The sequence below is a fragment of the Serinus canaria genome, chromosome 14, assembly GCF_022539315.1.
Source record: "Serinus canaria isolate serCan28SL12 chromosome 14, serCan2020, whole genome shotgun sequence".
Taxonomy (NCBI): domain Eukaryota; kingdom Metazoa; phylum Chordata; class Aves; order Passeriformes; family Fringillidae; genus Serinus; species Serinus canaria.
The window spans coordinates 9184479-9196567 of record NC_066328.1 but is presented as its reverse complement, the minus strand read 5'-3'; the positions used below and the strand labels follow the sequence as shown (position 1 = coordinate 9196567).

General features: G+C 36.7%; 1 protein-coding gene across 4 annotated transcripts in view; it reads right to left on the bottom strand.

Annotated features, from left to right (window-relative positions):
* Nucleotides 1–1603: 1603 nt before the first annotated feature.
* The window catches only part of LOC103817671 (transmembrane protein 180-like), a 19852-nt gene continuing 9366 nt past the window's right edge, over nt 1604–12089 (bottom strand). For 2 of the 4 annotated variants that reach the window (XM_030229893.2, XM_018915935.2), the window contains 3 exons: nt 10791–10874; nt 9619–9762; nt 1604–4492 (listed from right to left, as the gene is read on the bottom strand). In XM_030229893.2, coding sequence (XP_030085753.2) covers nt 4360–4492; nt 9619–9762; nt 10791–10874 — 361 coding nt within the window. In that variant the 3' untranslated portion in view covers nt 1604–4359. Of the gene's footprint in view, nt 4493–9618; nt 9763–10790; nt 10875–11528; nt 11646–12089 lie in introns of those variants that run through there. The other 2 variants (XM_030229890.2, XR_007778864.1) reach the window with 2 other exon arrangements.

The window sequence follows — 12089 nt, the reverse complement described above, 5'->3', positions numbered from 1 at the left end:
AATTTGCTAGCTTTTGTCTTTGCACCAGTAGCATACAACCTGGGAGTGTTTTAATGGCATTTTTCAAAATTCCTACCCAGTGTTACATTTGTCATTAATATTCTGATGCAGTAGTTGTATACTCAGCATATTTTTCTCTTGACAAGCCATAAAGAACGCAGTATTCATGCATATTTAGGTAATAATTTTGATCTATAGTCATTTGCATATAAGCTGGTGGAGCTGTAACCAGCTGCTGGACAACCTCAGCAAACCCTCTGTGGGGCAAGCAAGCTTTGTCATTCAATTAGTGTGCTGGGAAAGAATTCCCAGAAATATTGGAATCACTTTTTCTACTTCTGCTCCACTATTTGGAGAGCGTTTTTTCTTTATCTTGATGGAAAATTTCAATAATCAATTGAATCCTGGAGCAGAAAAGGTCCCAAACCCAGAGGGTTGAACCCAGCCATTGTTGCTGTGTGCTGGCCCCCCCTGGCTTCTGGAACAGCCTGGGGGCAGGGCTGGCTGTACAGCCTTGTGTAGTCTACGGTGTGAATCCTCAATTTTCCCAAAAAAATGTGATGCCTCAGGTTTTAGCTTTTATATTTTTCAGATTCTGTACTGCTTTAGTGCGTATTTCTAAGCTTCATTTTAGGGGAGACTAAGCTCTCTTCACAGAGCAGGTAGACAAAACATTTCCTTCTCTAGCTGGGGACCAAGGACAAATGATCCAAATCTCACGCTCAGGAGCAGAAACAATGTGGACTGAAGAGAGAAAAACAAGAAGGATGTGACTTAATAAGCTAAAGCTGTAATTGGACAATTAACTCCAATAAGCAAATGGACCAGAACTTATAAAACTGGAGACCCCATGACTGGGGTGCATTTTGTGACCATTTTGAGTTGTCCTGGGGTGAACCAGGGCTCGCCCTGGCTGAGCTCCTGTGCTGCCCAAGGTGGATTTACTGGGGCCTCCTAATAAATCCCTACTTTATTCTTTAACTCCATTTAGTCTCTGTTCTAGGTCAGCCTTCAGAAAGCATCAAATGCAGTAATAAAACAACTTCTCTTACTGAAACATTAGCTAGAAAGGGATTACCAGAAAGAGGTCTTTTAGGTAAACACAGATATCTGAAATCCTCTCCCCCAAAGGTAACCCAGGAAGCCCAGTTGTGGGTCCCTCCAGACCTTCAGGACAACTCCCCCCAGTCCCAGCTTTATGTTCCTTTACCAAACCAGCTGGAATTCTTTTGTCTGGATGTACTACTGAGCCTTTTCCCCCCACAAGCTGGCTTATTGATGCCAGGAAGTGCCTAGATGTACTTGAGGAGATGTGGCTTATCTGAAGTGTTCCTTCCCCTTCCTGCTTGTCTTTCCTGACAGCACCCATTAGGCTGTGGAACTGTATTCAAATGTAAACATTCCTACCAGCCATGTCAACAGAGTACATTCATGAATTACTGAGCAGTTCCAAAACCAGGGCAGCAGGAGACTGGGAAGGTCATTTTCTACAAGACCAGAACAGAAGTGAGCATGTAAGCTCCACAAAACATCATCTTTCCTCACTTAAAATTAAATATGCTTTGTTGTCATTTATTCAATATTTTCACTCTATCACTGACCATATATTATATTACTACTATATTAGACTAACATTCTTTAGTGTCTATTGGACAACATCCTTTTAGTCTAGCAGACATTTCTGCTTATTGATTTTCAATAAATAAAATTCATTTTGCATATTAAGTTCCATATTCTCAGAATTTATAGAGAAACTCTAAGAATGGGATTCAAGCATCACATTTCTATTCCTCTGAGCTTACCACAGCATTTCATATTTTATACTATACACACACTTATAGCCTCTTTATCAGTTATGAGACTATTTTAGGCACTCTTAAATTATCCAGATTAATTTGAGGCATTTTTCCAGCAGTGGGAGTTCAAGCTCAGATACTGCTGGCTAATAAGGAGAGAAAGCAGGGAAACCAGCTGTTGTAAGACACTGAACTTTAGCCTTTGATCATCCTTTACTTGATTCACAGCCAAAACCAATCATGTAGGTTTAGCAGAAGATAACAAAGTTTAGTGGGTGACAGAGAAATGGAGAATAAGCAATGTCAGTCACAGCATAGTGCCAACCTTCTATTCCCATAGGAAGACCACCACCCAAATTTAAAGCACCCTTCCAGAACTCTTTGGGATTGACTATTGATGCTCTAAAAGACATTTTTCCAGCCCTTACAGCAAGGGAAATAGGACAGACAAATGGGAGAACAGTGATTAGATTTCCTGTTGTATAGTATGGTCCTCTTCCAGTTGTACAATATATTCTAATAACTTAATATTAGAAATAACTAACACAGACACCTAACAAACCCTGTTTATGGTACAATAACGTTATTTTATTGTATTTGTTAAAATATATATTCTATGAAGATAGGATAAACATGGGAAATTTAGGATATATAGAAACAATAAAGAAAAAAAGAGACTATTTAATGTTATTACCAGTTTAAAGGAACTGTCAGAGAGAAGACTGTTTCATATAATGAATCAAAGATTATATTAACTTAAATTCCTTCAACTTCTGCTCCTGCCTTTCAGACATGAAATAAATACATACAATGCAGGAAATCTTTCCAAATTCAAACCCTAAACACACAGGCTGCATCTGCTCTGGTATTTGTATTTACCCATCCACAGAGCACACAAGTGATGCTGTATGTGCACATAATGCTGTCAGCATGCACAATGCAAATGGACAACAGTGTCTCTGACAAGACAGATAAAAACCAGATAAGGCAAGTTCAAACTTCACCACACTTCTGCCTTCTTACATTTTAACATAAATCTTCATATTTCTATCAAAGGATTCATTTGGATTTCTAAATATTTAATGATGATCTCCCTCTTTTTCATTCATCGCCTTGAAAGCACTTCACACTTCAAAAAAGGCAAGGAAATGATGTTATTTCTGCTCTACAAATGTAAAAGCCGAGGCACAAATGAATGTTTTTTTCAACTCTAGCATTTCAAATCTCAAACTATTTCAAATCTCAAACTAATTCATTAAATTATGCTGGTGTCCACCAAAAGGCAAAGCCATTTCTTACACTCCTTTCTCTTCCAAGTTACCTGTCACAGTAAGTGTAGAGCCTTGCAAATCAGCTCGCTCAGCCTTTTAAAGCTGGGATCCACACAATGCTCTTGTACTTTCAAGTGGGACTCCCTAAGAAAGGTGCTACTAAAACTGTGTTTGCCCAGGCAAAACAAAATACAAAAATGCAGTGATTGTATTATGCTAAAGGTATTTATCACTGCACTATTACACCGTGGATATACTGGAGGAAGAATAATATTGATTAAATGGGAGTACTGTAAACATGCTAATGTGTCTTATCATTACAATGTGTGAAATGAAGAGAGGACTCAATGTTTCTAAATTTTGGTCAAAAACCCTTTGTTTTATAAAAATCACAGGATTCATTTAAAATCCTAACTGATAAGAATTAATCAGGAATTAACTAACTTCAACTTGATGATTCAGAAATTTACTTCAATAGCCACACCAAATGAGTTAGCCAACATAACACCACTGAACAGGTAGAGCTTGGTTTAGTAACTGTGTGTGCCTACATCTGTCCAAGAGCTAAACCCTACATCCACAGACTAATTCTGTCCTTGCCACAATGACGTTTTGTATGAGGCACTATCTATAGGATACCTTCAAAATTATTTTCCCATTTAAAGCCAGAGATTCTGAAAGCCACTGAGGACTTACTGAGCTTTTTCCATATTGAGCAACACTGAACAGCACCTGAATCCTTTTATTCTTTAGCCTTACATGGACTTTCACAGGGTAGTTAATTACTCTTGGCTCTTCCCATGGTAGCTGTCAAATTTGTCTTGATCCTGGCCAGCTAGACACCATCTAAATTTTTGTCTCCCTGCCATCCATGAGGGATATCTATTGGGATCTTCCATATTAACTTCAGAGATCGGCCATTTTATCAGTATGGCAAAATTAATCCACCAATAGGCTTCAGAAAATACAGTTCCCTTGAATTCCAGGTGTTGGGTTGGGTTCCCTTTCCCTGATCTGCCACATCCTTTCTTCAAATGAGTTATCAGTAATCATTATATACCAGAAATTACTTTAAATAAAGTAATTAGGATAAAACCCATTAACAGAAAGCAACCGAACTGGGAAAAATTTGTATAGGCTCAGCATTAAGGCTGAATGTGAGTCACAGTCTATAGAGACTGAGTTAAACAGCTCAAACTGTGTTTCATCTTGCAATTTTGCTCTCTCACATGAAAAACTTACTGAACTCTCTTGTGGTTCAGCAGGAGATGCACTGACCACTGGTTCCATATTTACTGTGGAGCTGCCAGGTGGCTGTTCTGGATGGAAAAAGGAGTCCAGGTCAGGATCTGTAGGACTGCAATGCAGAGGGGAACCAGACAGACCAGGTAGAACATGGCATCATGGAGATCTAAAAATGACCTGCTGAAACAAATGAGAACACAGCTTTCAATACGAGGATGAACTTCCATGGTCACTAAACAAGTGATTTTTAAATCATACTGTACTGTCAATGCTAAGCAAAAGAAATAGAAATATCTTGTGTATTTTTTAATTCTACATACAGATATGTATTATATATTGTTTTCTCTAGGTGGGAGGAATTCAGACAATTAGCATAGAAAGAGTTAATTTTAATACAACCTAAGAAATCCTGTTCACTACCTTCCTGATTATGTAATATAGAAATCAATTTAAGTAAATTTCATCCAATTATAGAACAGAGCATCCAAAAAGCTATAATAAGACTGAAAAATTTGGAGGAGAAAGAAAAGTAGAAAATGGAAGCAAACATTTGAACATGAAAGTAATTTATTTGAGTTGAAATCTGTGCTCTAACTATCCACATAGTGTGATGTTTTAGATGCTGAATGCCAGAGAGAAATAATGATAATTGCACAACATTCAGGTGTGGTTTCAAGGGCCATTTGAAATATCAAGCCTTATTTAATTTGGTTTTAAAATAAATGATTACAAGATAATATAAGCCATAGAAAGAATAAATAAATAAATTATTGTTAATTTCAATAAATGTTAAATTAACACTAGTTTTATTTTTTTGTAATGAATGCATGGCCTTTCCTCATTTAAATCTTCTCTAATGAAAAATAAATAAAAGCATCAGCAAATATGAATGAAGCAAGAAAATGCAGGAATGAAATGAGCTCCCTTTTATGAGCAGTATGGTTTCTGACAGCTCAAAGCATGCATTTTGGCATTCATCTAGTAGGATTCATTATCTACTTGCATTCTGTTAATTATGGGATTCTAATTACTTAAATATCAGGAAAGTCAACTCAAGCTGAGAAACACCCCCTAAGTGAACTTTCTCTCCATGAGGCAGTTTATGTTCCTTTCTCATTTTTTTCCTTAGCATTCAGGGATGAGATAAGAGACTCACAGAACAGCTATGGACATGGTCCAAGAAACCTAAAATCTGTGAAAAATCCCCCAAACCTTGAACGGGTTTTTGAATAAAACCTAAGAGCTCCTCTGAATCATGAAAGAATCAACTCATGTCTCGCTCAGTTTAACAGAAAAAATGTTTGCAACCTCCAACAAAGCCCAGATTCTGTCCTTAGTACAGACACAGGCTCAGAAATGAGCACAGTTTATCTCAAATCATGTACATGCTAATGCTACAGGAGAAAACAAAAGCCCACAGGCTCACAAGTGAATCATTTAATCACTCGGGCAATTGCATTTGTGGCTGGAAATGTTCAATAGCAGGCCACTGGTCCATAGCCAATGTTTATTGGCAGGGACAATAATTTACCATTTGGAGTTGTTTACTGGCCTGGATCCAGTGCATTTCCAGTGCACCTACAGGGGAAGGAGCCCACATCATGCACAGCTCTGGCACAGCTGCCCCCAGGGACTGCAGGAGTAGTGCCAGCAGGGAGGCCACAGACACATTATTTAACCACCTAATGATGAGAACAGGACTCAGACACAGTTAACAGGATGTTGGGGCTTGCATTTGGCCTGCTCTGCACACTAAAGAGGATTGCAGTTTTCAGTGCTAACATTATTCCACCTTTACACAAAGAACATCTGCAAAATCACTCACACTGTGCAAGCCTGATTTGGTTTCACTGGAATGATGCTGATTTAAGAAAGTAATATTACCAATTGTACTCTAAAACCTTAAGTTATTGCATGAATTATGAAAATATATAATACATAAAACAAGGAATGGGAAAATATTTCACTAAGGGACTGAGATAAATCAAGAGCAGATCTTGGATTTTATCACAATTACAGCTGAACAAGTAACTTCAGAAATTTCCACATCTACCTTTTTTTTGCACACACAGGAATAAAACATACAATGTTTCCCTAAACAGCCCTAAAATCACTCTGAACAGAATGTCAGGTAGTTCAGTAATTCAGTATGAAAGCACTGACAGTTTAAAGTGCCTTCAATAAATAATGAAGAATTGCTGCCAAATAACTTTATTCTGAGGAACGAATTTGAGAAGCACTCTCAAGAGAAGCTGGTGGTAATTGCAGTGGCTCTCCAGAAGAGGGAGTTTTAAACTAGGCATCTTTTCCATAGCAAAGTTAAAAAAAATCAAGCCAAACTAAAAAAAAAAACCCCAAAACAAAACAAAACAAAAACAACAAAAAAAAACCAAAAAAAAAAAAAAAAAAAAAAAAAACCAAACAAACAAAAAAAAAACCAAAAAAAACAAAACAAAAAAAACCCCCAAAAAAACCCACAAAAAAAAAAAAAACCCAAAAAACCCAACCAAACAAACAAACAAGAACAAAAAAACATCTCAAGCCATACAGGGCACATACTGCTTTGCTATGATGATGGAAGAAAGGAAAAACCAGGACACTCCATTCTGCAAAGTATTGCTCAAATGTTAAAGATATTAAAAACCACTTTCCATGATAAAGTGCTTAACTTCTGTGCAGTGACCACACTTCCTAAGGATGTGGCACAATGTGTGAGCAGAGGGGAAGGATCACCTTTGCCCTGCTGCAGAACTTTGTCTAATTCCAGCCCATTTCTCCAGCCTGCCAAGATCCCAATGGCAGTGTGACCCTCTGTGCACGTGCCACAGCCCCAGTTTTGTGTCATCCCCAAACTTCCTGAGGGTCCATCCTGCCCCATCATCCTGGTCATCAGGACTGCAGCCCAGGCAGGCAATCCCCACTGCCTTCCCTGCCCACCAGGCAAGTCATTCAGCTGCAGAAGTTTATCAAGTTGGTCAAGCATCACTTCCCCTTGGGGGAGCCATGCTGGCTATTACTGATGATTTTATTGTCCTCACTGTGCCTGGAGCTTTCCAAGATTAGCTGCTCCATCATTGTTGCTATAGTTTAATGCTCAGTTCAAGAAAAAGTAATAATTATTAGTAAAATAAATTATTAAAAATAATTCAGAATGCAGCAAATAGTGTATAGACTGCATATTCTGCCTTGTTCCAGTAAACAACACTGCTGGAAACTCTTCAGACATATTTTGGTCAGGGCCCAAATATTTTTTTAATGCAGAATAAGGGTCCTCTGTACTATCTTCACAATTCACTGCCACTACACCTAATAAAGCAAATGCTTTCCAAAGCACTTAATAGATATTGCCAGCTTTGGAGAAGGAGGAAGGACAGAGCTGCAACTGTATTGGTATGGGTCATAACACTTCATTTTATATCATTCACAAGTGTGAAAAGCTTTTTTTCCCCAAAACAGTTTGGGTGTATTTTAAACAATCTCTTGTATTTAATTTCTGTTTGTCCTCCAACAACTTGGTCCTGGGGCAAGTGTATTTTAACTGTCTGCCTATGGCTGAAATATGAGATCAGCCAATAGGTTTTTTATATATATATAAGTAGTTTTAGCTCAGTCAATGGTCTGAGAACAGTGCCAAGGGCAAACTGACTCCCTAGAAACAACTTGGAGCTTTCTGGTCTTCGTGGGTTGTGTATCAACCCTGTACTCCATTTGCAAGCAAAGGAAACCCATTCACACACCAAACATAAAGCAAGCACAGGCAAACTGCTTCATATTTAAGAAATTATTTTTGAAAGGATAGGCAAGAGAAATATGTATTTCAGGTGCTCTGATTCACTAATCTCAGCTTTGTACATTTTATGCTGTTCCTGGCCTTAATGAAATAAATAAAATTTCAGCATGACTCAAGTGAAACCATAGGATTTATAGATTGAGCATTCCAAGTATTTCAACCTCTATATAATATATTTATTGTTGCTATAGTCCAGGGGCTATTTACCAGGCAAAAAAAGATTTATCACTACTGTGATTTAAAATCCATCCACAAAGGGATCATTTCTCTGATTGAAAGGGATCAGAACTGCAGTTTTTATGTTTCAAATCTGAATTTCTCTGAATCATCAAGATGAATATATTCAGCCCTCTCATATCCACATCCAGTTCAACCCACCACTCTTCTGCAAAAGTCACTCATCTTATTTGACATTATCATGAGGTTCATGTCCTCTGCACATCATCTCACTGGCTATCTACAGAAAGCATTAAAATAAGCTGTTCTCAATCATAGCCTCAAACTTAAACTGCCTTTGCTTCTGTCTGGATGCATTTCTGAAGACCACCTGTTGTTCTTTTATGTCATGCTTGTCCTCATACATTTTTTTTAGAAAATTCCCCAAATATGGAATGTTCTCCTAACCTTATATGACTCGTAACCAGACCTCTCTCCCTCAGGAGCTATCTCCACAAAAGTTCATATAAAATTGTCTTTATCTGTTCCTTTAGGTTTTTACTAAAATTTTAGGAGAACTATGTAGCTCTCAGGATATTCATGTTGTTCCTTCAAGTAAATCCTAATCAGGACAGAATTTTCCATTTAGCCCTGACTTCAGTTATTCCTTCTGTTGCCACTTCCTCCTGATGGTCATAAATACAACCTGTGACCCTTTCAGTGTGGTTATTCCCTGTTAATTTATTTTTATAAAAGCCCACACATGTCCAACTAACCAGCAACCACAGCTTTATGCTGTATTAAGGTCTCCAGGGACTGCAATGAAATCATTAGCATTAGAATGGTAAGGACTGCTGGAGCCAAAATGATACATTCCTCTCCAGGCAAAGTCTCTCCCTCCAGTAATTATACTGCTTTCTCTCAAAAAAAACCAAACCAAAACAAACAAACCAAAAACCAACAACAAAAAAAATCTGATTAACATTTTATATTATATATTTAAGGAAGTAGGTTTATGAGGAAAAAAAAAATGCAGATGCCAGGACAACATGTATCTTAATAAGAGCTATTAAGTGATCTCAAATATTTTCTTCTTTTATTGCAAAAAGTCAGGGGATGAAAGGTATCCTTTGCTTTTCAAAATAGGTAGATATTCTCATGTCTATTGTTTAATAAATGATTTACTCTTTAAAAAACATTTGTACTTCTACACAGACAAAAACAACTGATAAACATTTTTAAAATGTTTATGTTTTTGAAGTGCAGTTGATGCAAAGTAATTGCTGATCAATTTTATTTTTAGATTACAGGAGTATTTAATGTTATTTTCTAAGATTTAAAGTATCTTTTTTGAACTCACCTCATATCAGGAAGACCAGGTACATTATTCAGGTTATAATATCCATAATGATTTAGTATTGTAACCACAACCATTGGAGCCAAAGATTGGGCAGGCTTGGTAAATAAAGCATTGGTACCAAAAACCATAGAGGAAAGTGGTAATCTAAAATATTTGGGGGAAAAACAAATTAATGCACAACACAAACTTATTAGTGTATTAATTACAATTGTGATTTTAAAAAGCTTGAAATCTTGTTAATATGCAAATGCTAAATATCATGATCCTTAGATTTATCTAGTTCACACATTATAGCAGATCTACTCACATAATGAAATTTAAATTTATTTGGAAATTAAAGATTACAAAACTCTATGGGGTGTGTGTATGAGTGTATATATATATATATTTATATATATAAATATACACACACACATAAATACATAGACACAGCTTGGCCCTAATTCTGAAGTGACTCATACTTAAATTCAACTTTGTGCACTTTGATTAATTATTGAAGTTAAATTAGACTGAACAGTGCATGGAGAATTAATTACAACTGAAGATTTTGCATGCATAGGCCAGAAAATGAGGTAATTTTTTTCTCATGAAAGCAACAGATTTGAGGGGCAAGTTCTTTAACAGGAGTGAATCTACACTTACATAACAACTGATTGAACCAACAGGAAGTTATGTGCACTTTGATAAAAATCCAAAAGATCAATGAGTTGCAATATGCTATTCTGCAGCAGGTTTTATCACTTTTCAGGGAGATAAAGGAACCAGCTAGACTTTGAAACCTGCATTTTACCTAGCATAGGCAAAGCTTTCTTAACACCTTTTCCATCTTGGAAAGGCCTCATTCAGAAAATTCCTTACATGATCACAGATGTATCTAGTTACCAAGTAATTCAATTGAAGCTAACAAAAATAAAGCTACAAAAATTGGAAGAACTTGGCTTATATTATAAAATAAGAAAAAAGAAATTACCTAATAATCTGTTTAAATGACTCTACTGAAGGAACTGCAGGAAACTTTACTCAAGTTCTGATCTTCAGTTATGCTAAGCTGCTCTCACAAAAAGTACTTCTGTATCAAGGATCCCAGATCATTTACAGTCTTTATTTTGACACAACTTATTACCAAAGAGTAACACGGCAAATAGCATGCTTAAAAAAAATGACTGACATACCTCCTCTTGTGCTTTATAAAATCTGCATCAACAATATCTGCCAAAGGCAAATTGAACAAGCTAAATGAAGCTTGTACAATTACCCTAAAGAAAAACAAAATATTTTAGATGTTCATTGTTCTTATATTTACTTTATAATGAAATTGTAACTGACATTCAAACACAAACACACCAACACTGATATTCTGCAAACACACAAAGCTAAGATGTTCTTTAAAACATGGTGATCTATCTGAAAGCATTACCAGATCTACTCTTAGCTGAGAATTAGAAATCAATATGCAAACCTAAAAATGGGGAGTTTTCTTCTTTTTTTGCTGGACATTGGTGTAAAAGATCGTGAACACTTTGACAATAAATTTACATTATCAGTAAATGTCATTTAAAATGATCAGGAGAAAAGTAACACCTCAGAAAAAGGGGAAACTGAAAATTTGCTCCTGAAGTCTGGAAAAGACACGACCATGTGGAAGATAAACTTCAAGGTGGAAAAATTAGAACAGAAAGAATAGTTTACATGCATTTCTAGATCTGTATTTACAGTGTACATAGATGTTTATAGATATGCCACACACATATAGAAACACACACATACAAAGCTGGTTGTTAACAAATAGCCAAATGACACAATAAATTAAAATATTACAATTTCTGTGTCATTAAATTTTGGGCATGATGAGCTTTTACTAACAAGGTACTTTGAACAACTAGCACTTTAAACATACAGTCTTTAGGTACCTCAGAATTTTTTCTTGGAGAAATCAAAACACATCTTCATCATTTAAAACATGCAGATAACGAAATTCAATTTATTGTTCACACAATTCAGTGTTAGAGTAGCCCACAACTGCAATACTGAAAATAAGAAAGAAAACGGGGTGGGGAGGGAAAGATGAAGAGGGCAGGAAAAAACATGGAGAAAGACAACAATGAAAGAGAACATGAAGAAATAAAAACAAACTGCTGTAACAGTATTCTAACACAAACAGCTCTTTATCTTGAAATAAGGTTTTCCTTGTATCATTATGTACTTATGTGAAAATACTGCAGCTTGGCATCCTACACTGAGCACCAGTGGGAATGGGCTCAGTGCTGGTTACCCAACAGACACCTGAGCTACCCAGATCTGCCTGCAGTGCAGCACACAAGTGGTCCTGCAACACAGGGTGAGCTCTGAGCTTTCCTAGCAAACAGTCCCTGGGGAGAGAGACTGTTTCCTCTGCTGAGCTCTTCCACGTCTCTGTAAAACATGAGATTCTCCTTCCCTTGCATCTCAGGTTAAAGTGACTGGAGGCAGGT